The following is a 19,266-nucleotide window of genomic DNA, read 5'->3' as shown; positions in this document are numbered from 1 at the left end:
ACAGGGATCAATATCTTGTAATAAGCTATAATGGGAAAGAATCTGAAAACGAATATCTATCTATAGACACATAGATGTACATATATATCTATGTATGTATATATGTACAACTGAATCATTTTGCTGTACACCTGAAACATTGTAAATCAACTATACTTCAGTAAAAAATTAATATTGCATATTTAACTATAAAAAAGAAAAGAGTGAGTCCGATGTCCGAGGATGGCAGTGACCGGAACCACTGGGCACTTTGGACTCACCGTGTGGTGATCTTTCCAAGATGCTGCTTAGGGGACATGTGAGCCCCACCCCCATGCCTGCCCATCCAAGGCCTAGTTCTGCCCATGCTGTGGAGAAGGTTCCCAGGCTGGCACCCCTCCCACCGCTCATGCAGGGCCCCCCTTCCCCTCAGATCTCCCCATGTCTTGGACGCCACTCTCCCCTCCTCTCTATCTACAATTCCCCATTCAGACCGCATCTGGCCCAACTCTCAGCTCTCTATCAATCAGGCAGAAAAAGAAGGCAGCTTCAGTGGATCCCAGAATTTGAAAGGAGGCGTTGTGGCTGGGGTGTGTGTGCTGTCTTTAAGGAGATACTGGTGGTGGGGATTTCAGGCATCACAAGGAGGCCAGAAGGGGGCATTTGGGGACAGGGACTCTGGGAAGGAGCCCACACACAGGACTGCCTCCCCTCTGGAAGCCTCCCAACGCTGGCTCTCAGCTGCTCTCGGCTCAGAGTTTCAGGTCAGTGCCCTGCTCCCTGCCTGCTAGCTTCTGGCTAAGGCTGCCTTCAGTGGGGAGGGCGTTAACATGTGATCTCGCTTCGCCAGCTATCCCTTTGGCCCCTCGGAGGCTTCTCTTTTCGCATAGGTTGTAGATGAGCTTTGGCGGCTGTGTCTCTTCCTCCTCAGGGCCCACTCCATCTTAGGGTCTCTGGTGCCTCCCCTGCTCTGGTCTCTGTGGGAGGGGGTGTGAGAGGTGCCCGGCTATGCTCAGCCTTCTGGCAGTGTCTGATCCCCACCTGCAGGTGCCCTGATACTGCCTGGGAGTAACTGCCTGGAAATAACTGAGGCCTTTCCCCCAGGCTAGGCATTGTCCCTGAGCCCTGGAGGATGGCCCCCAGCCTGGACTGTCCTCAGACCCGCACAGTCAGTCTCTGGTAGAAGCTGCTTCATCCAGGGCAAATCGCCATCATCATCAGTCTGGGAGGAACCAGATACACCCCCATAGTTCCTGAAATCAGCCTGTTTTCACCTGCACAGTCACCTTAAGCAGCTGACTGTCTGCTCTGTGAAGAGAGAGGCTGAGCCTTATTCCTGTCTCTGTTCCCACCAGGGCCTGTCACATAGTAGGTGCTCAATAAATGTGTTGGCTGAATCAGTCAGTCAATGAATTGATGAATAAAAATGCGACTCCTTGTTACTTTTCATCAGGGAATTGATTGGATGTCTACAACAGTCCACGTAGAAAGACAATCTAGTGTCTGGGTTAAAAGGATAAAGTCAGGAGCAGGCAGCCTGGGTTTGAATCCCAGCTCTGCCACAAGGCTTTGGACAAGTTATATAACCTCTTTGGGCCTCAGTTTCTTTATCTGGAAAATAGGCGTAGTAATAAATCATACCTCAAGGGGTTGCTATGAGGAATAAATAGTGCAGGTAAAGTGTGTGTACGACAAGGGCCTGCCATGCAGAGAATGTTCAGTAAGTGCTGGCCATTCTCACTCACGGTAGAATTACTGCGACAGTAGTGTCGGTGGACTGCACTCTACACTAGCAATGGGGGAAACCAGGGCACTTCATCGTCTCCATTCCCACCCTCTAAGGTTCACAGTAGAGTTGGGAGATGAAATTCACAAGGAGGGAGGAAGTTAGAGCTGCCAGGTGTAGGGGAAGATTCCCCCAGGGCTGGACTAGTTGAGGAGAGGCCCTGTGGGATGTAGTGGGGCTGGGAGAGGCCTAGGCTGATGGAAGAGGCATGTGGTTGTGGGGTGTGGGGTCACCCATGAGGGGGCAGCGGGCCACAAGGGGGATGTGGACCTTGCCAGTCAACTCAGGAGATTGTACGTCACGCAGGTCGTCCCTACATTTCAGGGTTTTCAGCTTTTCAATTCTACTCTAGCTCCTGGAGGCCATCTTGGCAGAAACAGTTTCCTTCCAACCCCATTTGCTGAGTCTGGGTGGGAAGGAAAGAGTGATGGGGAGCTCCCAGAGGCCCCTCTTTGGGCCCAGGGTGAGGTCCAGGGATCTCCGATGGTCCCAACTGAGTTTTCCAGCAGCTTCAGGCTGAAACTCTGGGCAATAAACATGACCCCCTGCCTTTGGTCTCCAACCTGGAGGACACTGCTGATCTAAACATCAGTTTATGCCTGATGCACCCAAGCAGGACACCCTTGACCCAGGATGAGCCAAGGGTTCGTAAGAAGTGATCAGAGGGAGGAGATGGGGGAGCGTGCCCTCAGGACTAAAATCTTCTCTGACTGTGGTTGCATACTCATGCTCCTATCACTCCTAAATGGAGACTTGAAATTCCCAGAAATCAACTGGCATCCCTGCCCCTGGATAGTCCTTCCCATCCCCACTTCCACCCACAGCCTTGCTTTTCTGCCTAGCCAACTCCTATTCATCCTCTGTGACCCAGATGTCACCTCCTCTGGGAAGTCTTCCAGCCTACCCACGGCTGAGTGAGTGCTCTCCTCCAGGCTTCCCTAGCACCGGGTCTTCCTCCTTCCATCAGCGCTGTCATACCACAGGACCGTCTGTGATTGGTCCTCTTCCCTGTGAGCTCCCCCAGGTCAGGCAATGGGTCTCATTCATCTTTGCCTTCCTGGTTTTTGGCACCATGCCTGGCATCGAGTCAGCATCAATGAATGTTCGAGGCATGAATGGAGAAGCTGGGCCAGCACGACCCAGAGAGGGAGGAATAGGGCAGAGGCAGAGGCCAACACCAAGAGCAGCTGAGCTACCCCAGACACCACCTGCCCCACCAGCAGGCTCGCCTGGCCGCTAAGCAGGTCCAAGGTTCTACCTCATCTCTAAGGCACCTGGGATAAGACAGGAGTCAGGCATCCTTGCTCTCTGCCCATCACCCCCTTTTCTCCCCAGCAGGAGGGGCTGCTTCCCAAGCATCCCTGAGTGCATGCGCAGAAGCAGGGCGGGAGGGACGTGAGGGGGAACAATGAGGCCAGTTGGAGGACACAGGGTACAGAGAGGAGCCAGGGCACTGGGGGGACCAAATACATGGAGTGACAGGGACAACCATGCTCTTAGTGGAGGAGACTGGCTGAAAGATGGCTGCCAGGACCGAAGGACTGGGCTCCTCATTATAGTGGAGGGGGATGTGGTTTAGGTCTCCTCAAGTACATCGTTTCCCCAAAGCTCCTTTGGTTCCCGAGCGCTGGGGAGCCCAGTATCTCCCTGTGTCCGCCACTGGGTGTGGAGACCAGAGGACCTATGACCTCTATTGCCACAGGCAGATGGTTCCCCACCCCCCGGCTTTGGGAGTCAGAGACTTGTGCCTAAAAAAGCTCTGAGCCCCTTCCTCCACTCAAGGTTGCAGAGTGGTTATTAAGAGTGACACCATCAACTGCCAACCAATGGGCCAATGACAGTGGCGAGCGCTTCAGGGGCCCTGAACCCTGCCCAGGGTCATGTTCTCCTCCCAGTTCCAGTGCTCCTGATGGCCTGTCCTTTGAGGTCACACTGATCACCCCACCTCAACCTTCAGGATCACCTTGGATCCTTTCAGCAGTGCCCCTTCAGTCATGCTCCATGTCTGTGAAGTGCCTCTGATATCTTCCCTTCCTTACCAGCCTACAGCCACTATTCCCCCCTAGACCCTGGTTACATCATATGCAGATCATAGCAAATGCCTCTTATCTGGTCCCTCCCACTTCCAGTCTACCTGCAAAGGCTCCATTTTCTGAACTCTAGCTCTAATCAGGTAGTTCCCTTGCTCAAAACCTTCAATGGCTCCCTACTACCGGTCAAATTTATTCCAGATCTCTTAGCTTGGCATTCAAGGCCCCTCTGCTCAGGTCCCAACTCTTAGCCTTAACTCCCTCTGCCGCACTGTGATGTTCCCTATCCTAACTGTTCCACGATCATTCCAAGGCTCCAGGCCTGTTCCCTCCACCTGGACAGCCCTCTCCATCCCTCTCCACCTGCAGAGATCTCATCCCCCCTTCCAGGCTCTGCCCAAATGGAAGCTCCTTGCTCCCTACCTCTGGATGTGCTCTCTTCATCCTTTGAGCACTCCCAGGAACCTCTCCCAGGATGTGAACCCCTGGAGAACAGAGCTGTCTCATTTGTCTTCCAGCCCCACTGTGTGCACAGCCCAGTGCTGGGCACATCAGGGGAAGAAGAGGTATGCGGTGAGTGAATGAGCACGGATCTGTGCAATCATTGAGCACCTACTACGTGCCTGGTCCCTGCCAGGCATCCAGGGTACAGTGTGAACAAGGCAGGTGTGTCTGCCCTGTGGAGTATGGATAGCTCACACTCTAGAATGTGCTGAGGGTTAGCTGCAGCTCCATTCCTCCCTTCCCGCTGGCCCCAGCATATCTCGGGACTGCCTTGCTGGTTGCCCCTTGGTGTGTGTTCAGGGAATGCCGACCCATATACAACACTGACCTTGGCTGAAGGTTCTTCAACAGCCCAAGTAGAATGAGCACTTTGCAGCTGTGTCTTCCATCAGTCCAGGCCTGCACATCTTTGGATGCATCAGAGGCTATGCCCATTCCACTGCTCAGGGACCACTCCCTCCCTGCAGGGCTCCACACCCTCCCAGCTGCCAAGGTGTCCACGTATTATAGGGGCCGAGAGGAGGGGGCCCTGCCTGATCCTCGGTGGTGGGCAGCTCTGGCTGAGATGGAGGACCAGGCGGACTCCCCTCTGCATTCACTCCCCAACTGTCATGGGAAGGAGTGGGAGAGGGGGATTGCGAGAGGGAGGCGGAGGCAAGTTCCCAGGTGGGACATTCCGTCCCTGGTGCCTGTGGGTCCACGCGGACCTGCTACCAACCAGGGTTGGTACCCGCACCTTTACCAACCACGTGGCACAATCCTGACCGCTCACAGTGGACACTGGCTGAAGGGCTGGAGCAGGATCCCGGGGGCCCCGCGCCGCTGCCAGGCGCTGCCCTTTTCATCGCTGGATTCGAGGTGAGCCCGGGATCCCAGGGAAGGAGCACCAGTGTCTGGGCAGCAGGGGCGGATTACTCAGGGAGTCTGGACACTGGTTATTTACCTACTGGAACGGAAGCGTTTTTAATACTTACCTTAAATATTTTAGCAGCTAGTATGACCGTGTCGGTATACTCCAGCCTTGCCAGCCCTGCTACCGACCAGAGCGCCAAAACCATCACAACAAGTCCAATTTAAAACCACATATTTTATTGATGTTCTTCATCGACGTTACAGGGCCACGTGTACAAATATTTCTCAAGTCCTACACCTGGCAACCTCCCCACTGTCACCCCTACTGGCCAGTCAGCCAGGAGATGACTCCCTGCACATATCCCTTTTGCTCCCTCACACTGCTGAGCCTCCAGGAGACTGAGCAGGGCAGGGCTGGCTTCCAAGCCTGAGCTTTGGGGTCAGGAGTGAGCCAGGCCCTTTCCCTTCTCACCTTCCACTCCCACTGATTCAATATGGTCAGAACTGAGGGTGAGGATGCCCCCCCGCCCCAATGACCCCTCCATCCAGGAAGCCTGGGCTCCCCTTCAACCCTCTCCGCCACATCCTTCCCCTCCAAGTGACCTATCCTGCTGCCCAGCAAGATGGCAGAGTGACTGTTTTGCAGGGGGTGGGGACATGGGGGCAGCAACAGGATGCTCCTGGTGGCAGGGATTTCATCCTGTCCACCACCGTATACCAGTGCCTGGTGGAGACTTGGCACACAGTTGGTGCTCAGTAAATACATGTAGGATGAACGAATGAATAATATAAGAGGGAGAACTATGAGCAGGTGGCACCATTACTACATTAGTTCTCTAGGGGCCATGAAGGCAGAACCAAGATAAAGTCCTCCCAAGCTCTGCTCGAGAACTCGAGGTGCTGTGCAGTATCCTGTGGCAACGGCTGGGGTCACTGTGGCCACCAGCTGGACACTGCAGAGTGTGGGCTCCAGCAGACTGGATGGCAGAATGGCCTTGGGACCCGGTCAGGAGGGGGCGCTTGTGTTGTCCCCACTCCCTCATATGCCCCAGGAGTCTGGTCTTCTGGGTCCCAGAATGCAGAGCAGTGCCCTCATCCAGAGTAGTCAGGGCTGGTCTCCCTGTTCCTGGGCCTCAACTCTCCCAATCTCACTCCTCAGAGTTGAACACGATTTTCCAGCTTTGCTCTCCCCACCACTGCCCCGACCTGCCCCTGACACTGCCCCATCTCCCTGTCCTCAAAGGCCAACCCCCTCAACTAGCATTAATACCTAGTAGTCCCATCTCGCTGGTGGTCGGGTAGGGTCCTGAAAGTTTGCATCGTGATTTTCAGACTACTCCATGCCCGCCCCATCCTCCACGAAAGCAAATAATTCACAGGTGTCTCTGCAGATCTTGCCTCTGGACCTGGCAATCATGAAGAAGACACTGGCATCTTGGGGTGGGAAAGGATCTTCCTCTCCCTGACCCTGTGCAGAAATTCTTTCCACAGCATGGCTGCCAGATGACTGCCTAGTCCCTTCCGGAATACCTCCAGTTGTGAGGCACTCACCACCTTCCCGGGCAACTATTCAAACACTGAACAGCTTTAGCTGCTAGAATGTCCTTCAGAAATGAACCCATTTGCCCCTTTCATTCTCAGTCCCCAAATATCCCAGTGCCCAATCTCTGTGTGACCCTCTCTCTTCCCATTCTTTCTCTATTTTCATAACAACATTCCTCCCCACTTCTCTCTCTCTCTCTCTCTCTCTCTCTCTCTCTCTCACACACACACACACACACACACACACACACACACACACGATCACATGCCCCCCCTTCTATATGGTTGTGCAGTCACACCACTCTCATTTATCAGTATCTCCCTTTCCTTCTCTCTTCTTCCTTGCCTTCCCAGCATCTAGCAAAGACCCAGAGGCTGGAAGAGTGCCAGGGAAGGGAAGCATCCAGCCAGGTCCTGGATTGCACTGGGTAGCCGGCTGGGGCGGGGTGGACAGGGGACAGCAGCTAGAAGTCCCAGGCCATTGGCTGCTGTCTCCCAGAGAAAGGCCTTCCAACTTGAGGGCTGGGCAGCGAGCTGCTGAGTTCTTTTTTCCCTCCATTGTTCACAATTCCACGGAGGGGATGAGGACACACACCCCTCCTTTCCCAACCTCACTAGCAGCTGGCAGAGCTGACTTGGCTGCCTCTCACACGTGGTGATTTTAAACCTTTTGCCAGACTCCAGGTCCTGGGGAGCTGCATACCAGCAGCAAGAATCCCCTCCCGACTCCTGACATGGGGCTGAGAGGAAAAGCTCTAGCAGATAGCAGTGATGACATGAGACTTGGTGGAGCGTGGGTGAACCAGGCAGAGGGGAAAAGCAGGCACCCCAAGGGGGAAGAAACAAAAGAGAAGCTCTGAACGGTTAGCAGCCACCAGGTTGGCTCACGGGGAACCTAGCAACGCCTCAGTGGCCATTTTCCCTCCTTGTCATGATCCACCAGCCAACGCTGTTCTCTGTGTTACAGACCAGGGGTGGATGCTAGGGCCTTACCAGCCCAAAGCTGTAGTGGGCCATGGGTGGAGACAGGGTGCTGTGGTCTTATGTTCACGAGGAGTCAACACACACACACAGAGGAATGATGGGAGTGCCTGCTACTTGTCCCGCTGCTTGGAGCTCTCACTTCCAACATTGAACATGGGGACCAGCAGGCCCAGGAGCCACCTCTTTCCGAAGACCTCCTGTAAGTTCTTGCGCCAAGGCCGGGCCCTCACTGCCACCCCCTTCCGCACCTGGTGGCGGGTCTGCCCCCGGAGGATCAACAGCAGCTGATGGCAGCAGAAGCCAGCGCAGGCCAGGCCGACGGCAAACCAGAGGTAGAGCATGAGGATGACGAACATTTCAGGACCAAGGACAGCTCCTGCAAGGGGGCGGGAAAACAACAGAATCGCTTTACACCCAGGCCACGCCCCGAACCGCCGTCCAAGCAGGCGCTTTCCGCTAGGGAGGGAGATTAATGAGATTGAAGCTACATCTCAGCTCGGCAGCGAGGGAGAGGAACAAGTTGTCCTAACTTCTTCTTACTGCTGATGGCTCCTGAGGCGAGAGAGGAGAACTGGGGACGTGGGAGACGCTTCTATGGGCAGTGCCTAGATGCTAGCATTTCCTCAGGGTCAGCGATACCATCTCTCTCCCTCTCTCTGCCTTCTCTTTTGGGGCTAGAAACAGGGAGAAGGGTTGTTTTTCAGGAGGAGAGAGGAGTGAGCTGAGGACCCTGGAGAGGGAGCTGGTGCCTGGGCAGCTGTCTAGACTGCAGTGCCTTCTCCTCGGAGCTGTGAGCACTGGCTGGGAGGACTCGGGAAAGTGACAGCATGATGGAGAACAGGGCCTAGTCATCAAGAAGAATAAATCACGAGTTTCAAGGCAGTGCAGAGGATAATTCAGTCATCAATGTTAAAAAGAGGACAGTATGGCCACTGGAACTTTCAGCCACAGCCGTCCTGTCAGAGCTTGCTAAGGCTGGAAAAGGCCCCCAAGGTCATCAGTCTAGGTCCCTGCCTTGAGCTGGACCTTCCCTAAACTCCTCTAAACCAGCACTCTCCATGACTGGTTTAAACATCACTGAGTAAGAGATTCTCCACTCTTCCTCCGAGTTGGGGTGGCCGGTCCGTGCTAAGTTTGAATCTCCCAGCTCTGTGGTCTTGCACAAGTTTCTTAACTTCTCTGAGCTGCAGTATGCTCATAATGTAAAATGGGTATAACAACAATGACTCCATAGGGTTGCACGATTCAGAGAAATTGTGTGTGCAGTGGCCAGCATTCTGGTTCACACTCAGCGCAGCACTCCCTGCTGGGCATCCTTCACAGATAAGACTACCTCCAAAAGGGGCTCAAGCTTAACTCTTAAGACCATCACGCTTTCTCCTTCTCCTTTCCAGGGCTTGGAGATCTGGCTGGGCTACAACTTTAGCAGCCTTGACCTGCCCAGCAGCCAGGGCAGTGGGCCCAGGAGAGAACTCAAAAGCCCTCCTCAGCCCCTCTCTCCAGCAGGGCAAGCTCACCATCACTTCCTCCAGTGAGATGCCAGAGACCCTACCTTATAACCTATTCAACCTCTGCAAATCTCAACCCTATTCCTCCCTTCTCCAGCTTCCCGTGGTGCCCACGGACCTCTTCTCAGCTCCTCACGTTTCCATTCCCAGACCCCTGAGGGCTGGGCTTTTAAAACTTTTCCAGGGACTTCCCTGGTGGCGCAGTGGTTAAGACTTCACGCTCCCTATGCAGGGGGCCCAGGTTCGATCCCTGGTCAGGGAACGAGATCCCACATGCATGCCACAACTAAGAGTTCGCATGCCACAATTAAGCAGCCTGTGAGCCTCAACTAAGGAGCCCGCCTGTCGCAACTAAGACCCAGTGCAACCAAATAAATAAATTAAAAAAAACGCTTTTCCAATCTGAGCAATGGTGGACTCAGTGGCCAGGAGGATGTGGATATGACTCAGGTTTGCTCATTAGCGTCCCCCTCTTGCCCTCAGCCCTAGGAGCTTTGATAGCAGGTTTCTCTTTGCAGACTTGGGGACAAATAAAGTCCTGCTGTCCAGGGGACGGAAAGCTCAGTCCAGCTGGCTTGCACGGGGGGCAGGGGGCAGCAACGGTACAGGGCTCACCTTGCGCTGTGCCACGCCTCTGACCTACTTCTTCCTTGTCAGCACAGGTTAGCTCATGCAGCCATGTGCAGGATGAAGGATCCTGGAACCATGGTGCCCTCTGGGGTGCAGGAATGCTACAGGCAAAGATGGCGTTCAAGCTGGGCTGTGCAAACATCAGAGCTGTCGAGCGCAAGCCTGCCTTGCACCTCAGCCTCAGGGACAAGCCTGGGCTGATGGAAGCTGTTTTCCACAGTCTCTTTTTTCTGGCGCTAAATCAAGGCATGAAGAAAAGACCTTGTGGCCTTTCCCCGGCCCCTTGCAGCAGCTACAAAAGGCTAATCTGGGGACATGCTTTCTCTCAAAGTGTTTGAAGCTGCCTAGCCTGGCTGCCTCAGCTTCTCTGAACTATTTAATAATAGTTCTGCTTCTTTTAGAAAATCACAGAATATTCCTAATGGGCCTGAAGGGTCACACCATCCAATCACTCCACCCTGGCTTTCCACCAAGCACCTATAGCACCTCTGACAGATCATCACCCAGCATCTTTAATATACATCCTGGGATAAGAAGCTCTCTCCCTCCCAAAGTGGCTCATTCATCAAGAAGCAACTGCAGAGAGGCAGTATTGTGGGAAGAATGTGGGCTCTGGAGGCTAGCAGCTCTGAGTCCAAAGCTTGGGTTGGACTCATACTAGCTGTGTGCTTTCAAAGCAACTTAACCTTGTTAAGCCTTTGGTTGCTGAGTCTTTAAAAATGATATAATAATACCTACCTCACAAACGTGTCCTGAGGATTGGATGAAATGAGACCTGCACAGTGGTTAGCACATAATATTTGCTCAACAAATATTAACCCCTTTTCCCTTCTACTGGACTTTCTGGCACTCACCACACTGGCATACTTTTCCAAATGCCACGACACAGGTCAGATGGTGTCATCTCCATTTCCCAGATGAGAAGAATGAGGCTCAGAGAAGTGACACAACCTGTACTGGTCCCACGAAGCCAAAAGAAAGAACAGCCTCTAAAATCTAACTGGCCAGTCTCCTTCCTCTCTGGCATCAACGGAGGGCATGTGGGTACAGCCACCAGAAGACCCCCACCCCACTTCCGGCTCACGGGGCCCACACACGGCCATCCCATGCTCTGGTGGCAGATCTGCCTTAGGGGCAGTACCACAGTTGGGGACAGCTCAATCTAGCAAACAACTTGTCCCTTTTTACACCCTCCTGTCCACCTGGCCTCCGGAGCAGATGAGAGGGCAGTGCCCTCAACCATTTGGGTTGCGAAGAGAGGGAGAAGGGACAGGAAGGGAGAAGCTGAACAGGTGAGGTGTGTGTCAGGTCAGGCGAGAGAAGGGCTGTCAAGGGGAAAGATGAAAGGCCAGCGAAGGAGGAGGATGAGATGGGAGAGTTGGAGATTAGAAATCATGGCCTCGGGACTTCCCCAGTGGTCCAGTGGTTAGGAATCTGCCTTCCAGTGCAGGGGATGTGGGTTTGATCCCTGGTCGGGGAACTAAGATCCCACATGCCATGGGGCAACTAAGCCCGTGCACTCTAGGGCCCGCGGGACAACTAGAGAGTCCCCGCACCGCCACTACGGAGCCCCGCGCGCCCTGGAGCCCGAGCACCACAACTAGAGAGAAGCTCGCGCGCCGCAGCGAGGAGCCCATGAACCGCAACAGAAGATCCCGCACGCGACAATGAAGATCCTGCGTGCCGCGGCTAAGACCCAATGCAGCCAAATAAGAAAAAGAAAAAGAAAAAGAAAAAGAAATCTTGTCCTCCTTTTCCTAGTGGGTCTGGTGAGGAGGTGAAAGATAGTGGGACTCATTTTTCTGCTAGAATAGGGATCTGGGCCCCAGGATAGGCACTGACTGGCTCTGCTCCCCCATCAGATCAAAGCAAGAGGTTCCTCTTCTTTACTTTCCTGTCTCCCACCCAAACCTAGCACATATGGACAGGCCTCAAGCCCAGCTTAAATCAAACCATTTCAAGATCCTCTCTTTGGAAGCATCCATTTTTATGTGATGAAACTACTTGGAAAAGAAAGTGTAATCAGCCTCTCTGGCTCTCCTCATCTCTCCACCTGCCTGTGCTCACACTCTACCGCCTAGCCCGCCCACTTTCCCTCCCTCGTCCTGGCTATTTCAGTCCCAGCAGCCTCCTATGCTGGCGCCAGGATCCAGAAGGTCGGAGAGCTCTGAGTTCTGGGTCCAGCTCAACCACCAGCCCTCAAGGAAACCCTCTTAGCTGGGTCCTTCCTCCAGGGCCTCTGTGTTCCCACTGCCAAATGGCACAAAGTTTTACACCTGCAGAGGACTGGGCTGAGGCCCCAACAAAGACCAAAACGATGGCTTCCCCCAGAGTGGGGCCGAATTTTATGAATGTCCAGCCCAGGCATATCAAGACAATTTGGGGCTCTCAGTGGAAGAAGCTGCACTCTGTCTTTTTCGTCCCTGAAAGGTCAGTGGGGTATGAAACATGCTGTATTCCCTCTGCTGTTGCGCGTTGTCTAAAGACCTGGGAGGCAGGCCAGAGGCTGCTGCTCGGAAGTACTAAGATCCTGGGAAGCCATTTAACCCCATCTGAGCCTCAGTTTCTTCATGAGAAATGGAGATGACATCACACACGCACAGCTACGTGTCCATACGTGCATGCTACTAACTGTAACAGCCAAGTCAGTCAGAGTCAAAGGCCGGGGTGGGTGGAGTGAAGGAAATGAGGTAGGGGCAAATTTCATGGCCAGGTAGGGTGGGTCCTGACCGGTGTCAAGGCCTGGTCCCTGCCACCAGGAACCAGGTTCCTCTGGGCCTGGTGCCCCACTCTCCTTGGGGTACGCTATATAGAGCACAGTCCTCACCAGGGGGCATAGCTGAGCCCCAGTGTGAAGGTCTACATGCCTGGCTCCTGCAAGTGTAAGAGCCTGCTGGAGGGTCAGATCCCACGCCAGTCCCATGGCGCTGTGGTGTGAAGATGGAGCCATTAAATATGGCTGCATCTCCAACCAGGATGCTCCTTGCTCTGAGCCATCTGCAGACTGGAGGACCACCTGGAGGGGGTCAAATATAGTGGGTAGGAGGGCGAGGGTTAGCCTTCTGCTGGGACTGGCCCGGCACCCTGGTCAGCCTTACTGTGGTTGACCAGCAAGACCTTTGGAGGGCAAAGTCCTCGGAGGAATGTGAGCAGGATTGGGGTCCAGGCAGAGGAAGGACAGAGCACGGGGGTACCTCGCAGGCCGCACGTACGGACGGCCAGCAATCAGCCCCTCCTGGCATAGGGCAGGTGTATTGCCTGGTTTGCCACAATTCTATGAGCAAATGGGCAGCGGCGAGCACCGAGGAGAAGATGAATGAGGATGGATGTGGGGAGGGAGGTTGCCAGCTGACATACAGCATGCCCAGTTAGTCTGCTTTTTTTTTTTTTTTTTTTGCGGTACGCGGGCCTCTCACTGTTGTGACCTCTCCTGTTGCGGAGCAACAGGCTCCGGACGCGCAGGCTCAGCAGCCATGGCTCATGGGTCCAGCCGCTCCGCGGCATGTGGGATCTTCCCGGACCGGGGCACGAACCCGTGTCCCCTGCCTCAGCAGGCAGACCCTCAACCACTGCGCCACCAGGGAAGCCCTGCCCAGTGAGTCTGAATTTCAAACAGATAACTAAAAAACTTTAGTGTAAGTATGTCCGCTGCAATATTCAGGAAATACTTAATATTAAATAGTTATGCATTGTTTATCTGAAATTACAATTTAATTGGGCATCCTGTATTTGCTAAACCTGGCAAACTTGGGGTTGAGGTAGAAGGTCTTTGCATAGGGCCCAACCTGCCTGCCAAGGCCCACTCACCGGAGAAGAACTGGCTGATGGAAGTGGGAAGGAGCGTGAGGAAGGCCAGGGGGTGGGCGAAGGAGATGGAAAGGACTGCGGAGATGTAGGCCACGCCGGCCACCATGGAGTAGAGGCAGGCCAGGGAGGTGTAGAGGCAGAACAGGATGAAGTTGCGCATGTTCCTGCTCCCAATGCAGTTGCCGGTGAAAAAACAGTGATGGTCGTGCCTCAGGGTGACTCTGGCGCACACTCGGCAGAAGTGGGCGCTGGGCGGAGGGCACAGGGCCCTCCTGGCTGCGGTCCCCTGGCAGGCGTCCAGGTCGTCTGGGGAGTTCTGGATGACCAGGACGTAATTACCCAGGGCGTTGGTTGAGAGGAACAGGAAGAATGCCCCGTGGAGCAGCGCAGGTGAGAAGAGCCGGGCAGCCGAGGGGTCCTCACGCATACTAGGCAGGAAGAGGAAGAGCTGCAGCACGAAGGTCACCAGGGAGATGCACAGGAAGTAGGCGGGGGCCACCACGTTGAGCAGCCTGAGGGCCAGCATCCTCGATTACATTCCTAAGGGGCCCAGGGGGAGAGGAAGACTCACTGCAGCGTCCGGAGGGCTCCCTAGGGCTCTCCCCGGCGCTGTCTGTCCGTCCTGCTCCACGCAAATCCATGTCCCTCGAACCACCCCTCCTCTCTTCCCTAACCCGTGACCAAGCAGGCGTGAGACCCCGAGACCGTGACAGCGTCTGGGAGCCAAGCCCTACCTTCTGGTGCCCACCTCCTCCGTTTTTGAGGCACCTCGGCGCCTTGACGGCCCGGGGGTCAGGTGCAAGGAGGGCGAGGTGGGGACTTGTTCTCAGTCCGTGGGAGGTGGCTGGGGGTGGAGGAGCGGCGGGCGGGGTGGGGGTGGGGCTGCCTAGGGCTCTGCTTTTTTTTTTTCTTTTTCTTTTTTTTGCGGTACGCGTGCCTCTCACTGCCGCGGCCTCGGGCCCAGCCGCGTACGCGGGCCTCTCACTGCCGCGGCCTCGGGCCCAGCCGCTCCGCGGTATGTGGGATCCTCCCGCACCGGGGCACGAACCGGCGTCCCCTGCATTGGCAGGCGGACTCTCAACCACTGCGCCACCAGGGAAGCCCCTAGGGCTCTGCTTTTTTATGGCAGTGGAGACGTGCCCAGGTTTGGGATTCCTCCTTCAGACCCCCTAGGAGGAGAAAGCAGAAGATCTGGGGTGGGGGCAGATAGAAATGACCTACTGGAAGTACTGTTTCACCTCCCCTTTCTCCTTGCCACCCCCCATATTGGGCAATACTCAGGGACCTTACCCATAACGCAAAGAGCTTTGGGGGTATGTGTGCTTGCCTGTATGTGTGTGTGTGTGTGTGTGTGTGTGTGTGTGTGTGTGTGCGGGGGGTGCTCCTTGTGTGTGATTTTGTATGTGTAATCTGTGTGTGCCTCGGTATCTGTGTTTGTGTGTATCTGTGTGTACACACACGCAGCCGCTGCCACCTGGCTTTTTAGAAAAAATCAATGACAACAATCGATACATTCCCACAAGCACTTAGGCGGTGGGTGGGATGGGGGGCGCAGCAGGAATACCTGTGTCAGCCGTTTCCGGTCAGCCCATCTCTCCGAAGCTGGCTGCCCTAGCTATTTCTTGGCAAAGAGCGTTTTCATTTGAGGCGACGAAATTAAAATCGCCCCCCCCCTCCGCGCTTTCCTCCCGCCCTCCTGGAGCGAGAAACCCAAACAACCCCGATGGCGCTGAAACCCCTTCGATGCCAACAAGCTCTCCCTGGGCGCAGGCGTGGATGCTTGGCCAGGTTTCCAGGGGATCGACCCCCGCCGCTGAGCGCAGCCCTACCACAAATTTATTCCACCCCGCCCCACAGCCCCGGTTCCTGCCCGGCTTCGGAAGCCACTGAAAAATAGGATCCCGGGCGCCCGCGAGAACTTTTCCAGGGGCTAAGGAGCAGGCGAGCCCGAGGCGCGAGAAAAGTTCTGGGAAGGCTGCTGCACCCAGGACGGGCGAATGCCACTAGGCCTCCGTCCAGGCTGTCCCGTCCCCACTGGGTGACTGATCACCTTGGAGTCCCCTTTGCAGGTGCCAGTGCCCCAGGAGACTCGCGCCAGCCGTGGGGACCGCGGGTCTCTCTCCGCCGCAGGGGCTCAGCGCAGGGCACGCCAGGGGGTGGTCGCTGGGGGCTCCCGGGGGCTGCGGCGGCTCTGACCACCCTAGAGAGCCCGCGGCCCGGGATCCGGCGAAGCGAGTGTCTTCCCCACGCTGGTCGCCAGGGGGGCCGCGGGAGCAGCCTCCAGATGCGCGGCGGCGCCTGGAAGGCGAAGGACGGGCTGGGGGAGTGAGGGGCGCACGGCGGGCGGCCGCACCGCAGCCCCGGCCCTGTGCGGGAGAAGGGACATCGGAGACCGCCGGGGCGGCCCGGTGGCCGTTTAGCACTGGCGCCGGCCGCGCCCGCGGCGGCGGGCGGCACAGCCGGAGCCCTAGCGAGGCAGGCAGCGCGGGCGACCGCCGGCCACCGCCTCCCGGACGCCCGGGAAGCCGCCCCCCGCGCGGCCGCCGCCGCCGCACCGCCGCAGAGCAGTGGGGAAATGAACTCACCAAGCTCTGGTCGCGGACAAGAGGAGCCCTGCACGCCGGCTCTCGCCCTCCCCGAGGCTGCAAAGTTGTGGGCTCGGCCCCGCTGGCTCGCAGCCTCCTCACGCTTCGCTTCGGGGACTGGGCAGGTAGCGGGGGTGTGGGGAGGAGGGAGCGGGCAGCTGCCGTCCTCCCACTGGGGCGCCGGCGAGTGGGGGCCAGGAGACGGCGGGGATGGCAGCTGGGCACCCCCGCCCCCAGCCCGCCCCCCCTCCCTCCCCTCCTAGGGGCGGTGCTCTGGCCACCCCTCTCAGCCTCGGGGACTTGCCCCCCTTCCTCCCCTCACTCCTCTGGAGCGGGCTGGGGCTCCCCGCCTGACTTCAGCCACTGGTTCCAGCTGGGAGCTCTGGATTCCACCCTGATGTGATGCTCTAACCATCATCTGCTCCTTCCCTCCCCACTGTGGCTAACAGCCCTCCGCTGCTCTCCATTCTCGGACCGAGGAAAACCTGGGGGTTTAGGAGTTCAGCTTGCCAGGGGCAACACCCATAAAGATCAAAGTCATTGTGTACAGAAGTGCTGAGAGCCCCGACTCTGGAGCCTGTCTGCCCGGGTCTGAATATCCATCATTCGCTACTGTGTGATCTTCAGATTCCAGTTTCCCCATCTGTAAAACAGAGATGTGAGGGTTATATGACAACAATTTATGTAAAGCCCTTAAACAGGGCCCACCTATGGTGAGCACTATTTGAGCATATTTTATAACCATTGACTCTGTCTATTGGGTCCTTACTAGGAACCAGGCACTGTGCTAATAAGCCTTTAGCATAAGGCAGCTTTGTTAATCCTCTCAGCAGAAGCTCCATGATCCCCTTGTATGGATGAGGAGATTGGTGCACAGAGAAGCTAAGTCACATGCCCAAGGACACAGAGCGGGTAAGTGACAGAGCCTGGATTTGAACTAATGGACCTGCTCTCAGCCTCTACACAGCGCAGCATCACCCTGAGACCCAGCGGGAGCTCTGATTTGGGAGAAGGGAGGACAACTGAGTGTGGTTCATCCAGACACAGAGCTTCTGCCTGGAGTCCCGCCCTCATCTCCCTGTTCCTATTTCCTTTCTTTTTCTGATCCCACTAGTCTGAGGTGGGTACCAAGAGGGTGGGGACAGTTGGCCAGTGTGTGTCAAGTGGAGGTTGGAGGGAGCAGAGACAGCTTTGAACCACTGCAGGAATATTGACACCGCCACTACCTCGGTTTCTCGGGCTGTCGGAGCTCACCTACCTGCCCTGTTCCACTCCTCTGGGTAAAGGCAAACGTCATAAATAAATGATTATTTATTGCTTCCTCAACGGGTTGATTAAAACAAGAACAATCCCTTAAAACAAGGACAATATGCTTATCAGCTCAGCCTGTATTTTTGAAACATCACATACTGTTTTCTCTGGATTTCGACAGTGTGCATCAAAATAAAAGAGGGGGGCTTCCCTGTTGGCGCAGTGGTTGAGAGTCCACCTGCCGATGCAGGGAATGTGGGTTCGTGCCCCGGTCTGGGAAGATCCCACATGCCGCGGAGCGGCTGGGCCCGTGAACCATGGCCACTGAGCCTGCACATCTGGAGCCTGTGCTCCGCAACGGGAGAGGCCACAACAGTGAGAGGCCCGAGTACCAGAAAAAAAAACAAAAAAAAAAACAAAAAAAGAGGGGACCAGGAAACATTTTCATGTTCTGAAAGGATTTTACATACAAACAAAAGAACAGCTTGCCAGGTGTTGGCTCTGAGAATCTGGCAGCCCTGTGAGATCCAGTGGCCACAGGGCAGATAGAGGAAAGCACAGGTGGCTTTTTTTTCCTTTAGAGCTTCTTGGTGTCAAAATCATAGCTGTCTGGAGGAGACAGGGAGGGAATGGAGCATTTGGCTCTATTGATTGAAGATCTCCATTCCCTAAATACCTTGCGAGTTGGGGGGTATTTCTAATTTTATTTTGCATATGGGTGTGTGGTGGGAAGGTGTGCGTCTGAATTCTGTGTGTGTGTGAGGGTAGGGAAGGAGAGAGAGAGAAAGGAGAAGCCTTAAAAGGCACGTGGGAAGATGTTGGTGGGGGAAGGGAGTATTCAGCCAGGAAAGAGGCAGAGATCTGGCCTTGGGAACACAAACGGACAAAAACAATGATTTATTTAGAAATATGGTTTATCAACAGAAAAGGCCATTAAAGCTTCAGATCTAGAGCTAGTAGCTCCTCGGCACCCCGCTAAGTGAACGGAGTAAGAGGAAACACAGCCAAATGTTATTTTGTTTTTGTTTTTCTAAAGTTGGTGATTATCTCTGACAAAATCAATATAGAAGGCAGTTCGAAAACTTCCCTTCAATTCTGGTCCCACCAGAATTAAGCAGACTAAGAATGGATACTTTATTGCCACTAACCAGCTGTGGCACCTGGAGCAAGTCATCAAACCTCTCTGATCTCAGTATTCTCATCCGCAAAACGGGATGAAGATGTTACCTTGTGGTGTTGCTGATGATCAAATGGGATAACATAAGTGCCTCAGTCCCAGCAGGAGACTGGGCAGTGTTAGCTTCTTCCTCCTCCTCTCTCTCTTCTGGGCTCTTTATCGGCAAGAACGCCTTATCTTTCTAACTAAAATGAGAGCTCCCGGTCTATGTTGGAAATATTTGGGGGTCTCCTCCATATCGCCTAACATGATGACGGGACACTGAGTAAAAGTATATCGATGATGAATTGATACTGGTCTTTATCTGAGAGGAAAAGCTACATTCCAAGGTCTTTGAAATGTCTGCTGAGGACACATTTCCCATTGATCTTGCATCCCGCCACCACCCACCCCAACTACAGTCTCATCCTCCACAAACAGTGCCAGAAAATGATTTATAAGCCACACTCTCCCTCGCCCTTATCATATGTTCTCATAGTCAAGCTATGACTGTACCTGCAGGCGATCCCAAGGGGTCAGGAACACAGACAGGCATCTGATTGCTTGTGAGCGCTTTCCCAGAAATATGTACCACAAATCTTGCTATTTCCTGAGGTTATCTGAATAAAATGAATTCCCTTCCCAGTGGCGA

General features: G+C 54.9%; 1 protein-coding gene across 1 annotated transcript; it reads right to left on the bottom strand.

Moving 5' to 3' along the window:
* Positions 1 to 7,787: 7,787 nt before the first annotated feature.
* Positions 7,788 to 14,148, bottom strand: ZDHHC22 (zDHHC palmitoyltransferase 22; the record flags this gene model as incomplete). The annotated part of the gene is made up of 2 exons (XM_082839529.1): positions 7,788 to 8,053; positions 13,623 to 14,148. 2 exons carry the CDS (start codon positions 14,146 to 14,148, stop codon positions 7,788 to 7,790), a joined length of 792 nt encoding a protein of 263 aa, XP_082695655.1.
* Between the last annotated feature and the right edge of the window lie 5,118 nt (positions 14,149 to 19,266).

This window comes from Leucopleurus acutus (assembly GCF_964270905.1).
Source record: "Leucopleurus acutus genome assembly, chromosome: 1".
NCBI classification, from domain to species: Eukaryota; Metazoa; Chordata; class Mammalia; order Artiodactyla; family Delphinidae; genus Leucopleurus; species Leucopleurus acutus.
Note: the sequence above shows the minus strand (reverse complement) of the source record. Positions and strands in the feature narration are given on the sequence as shown.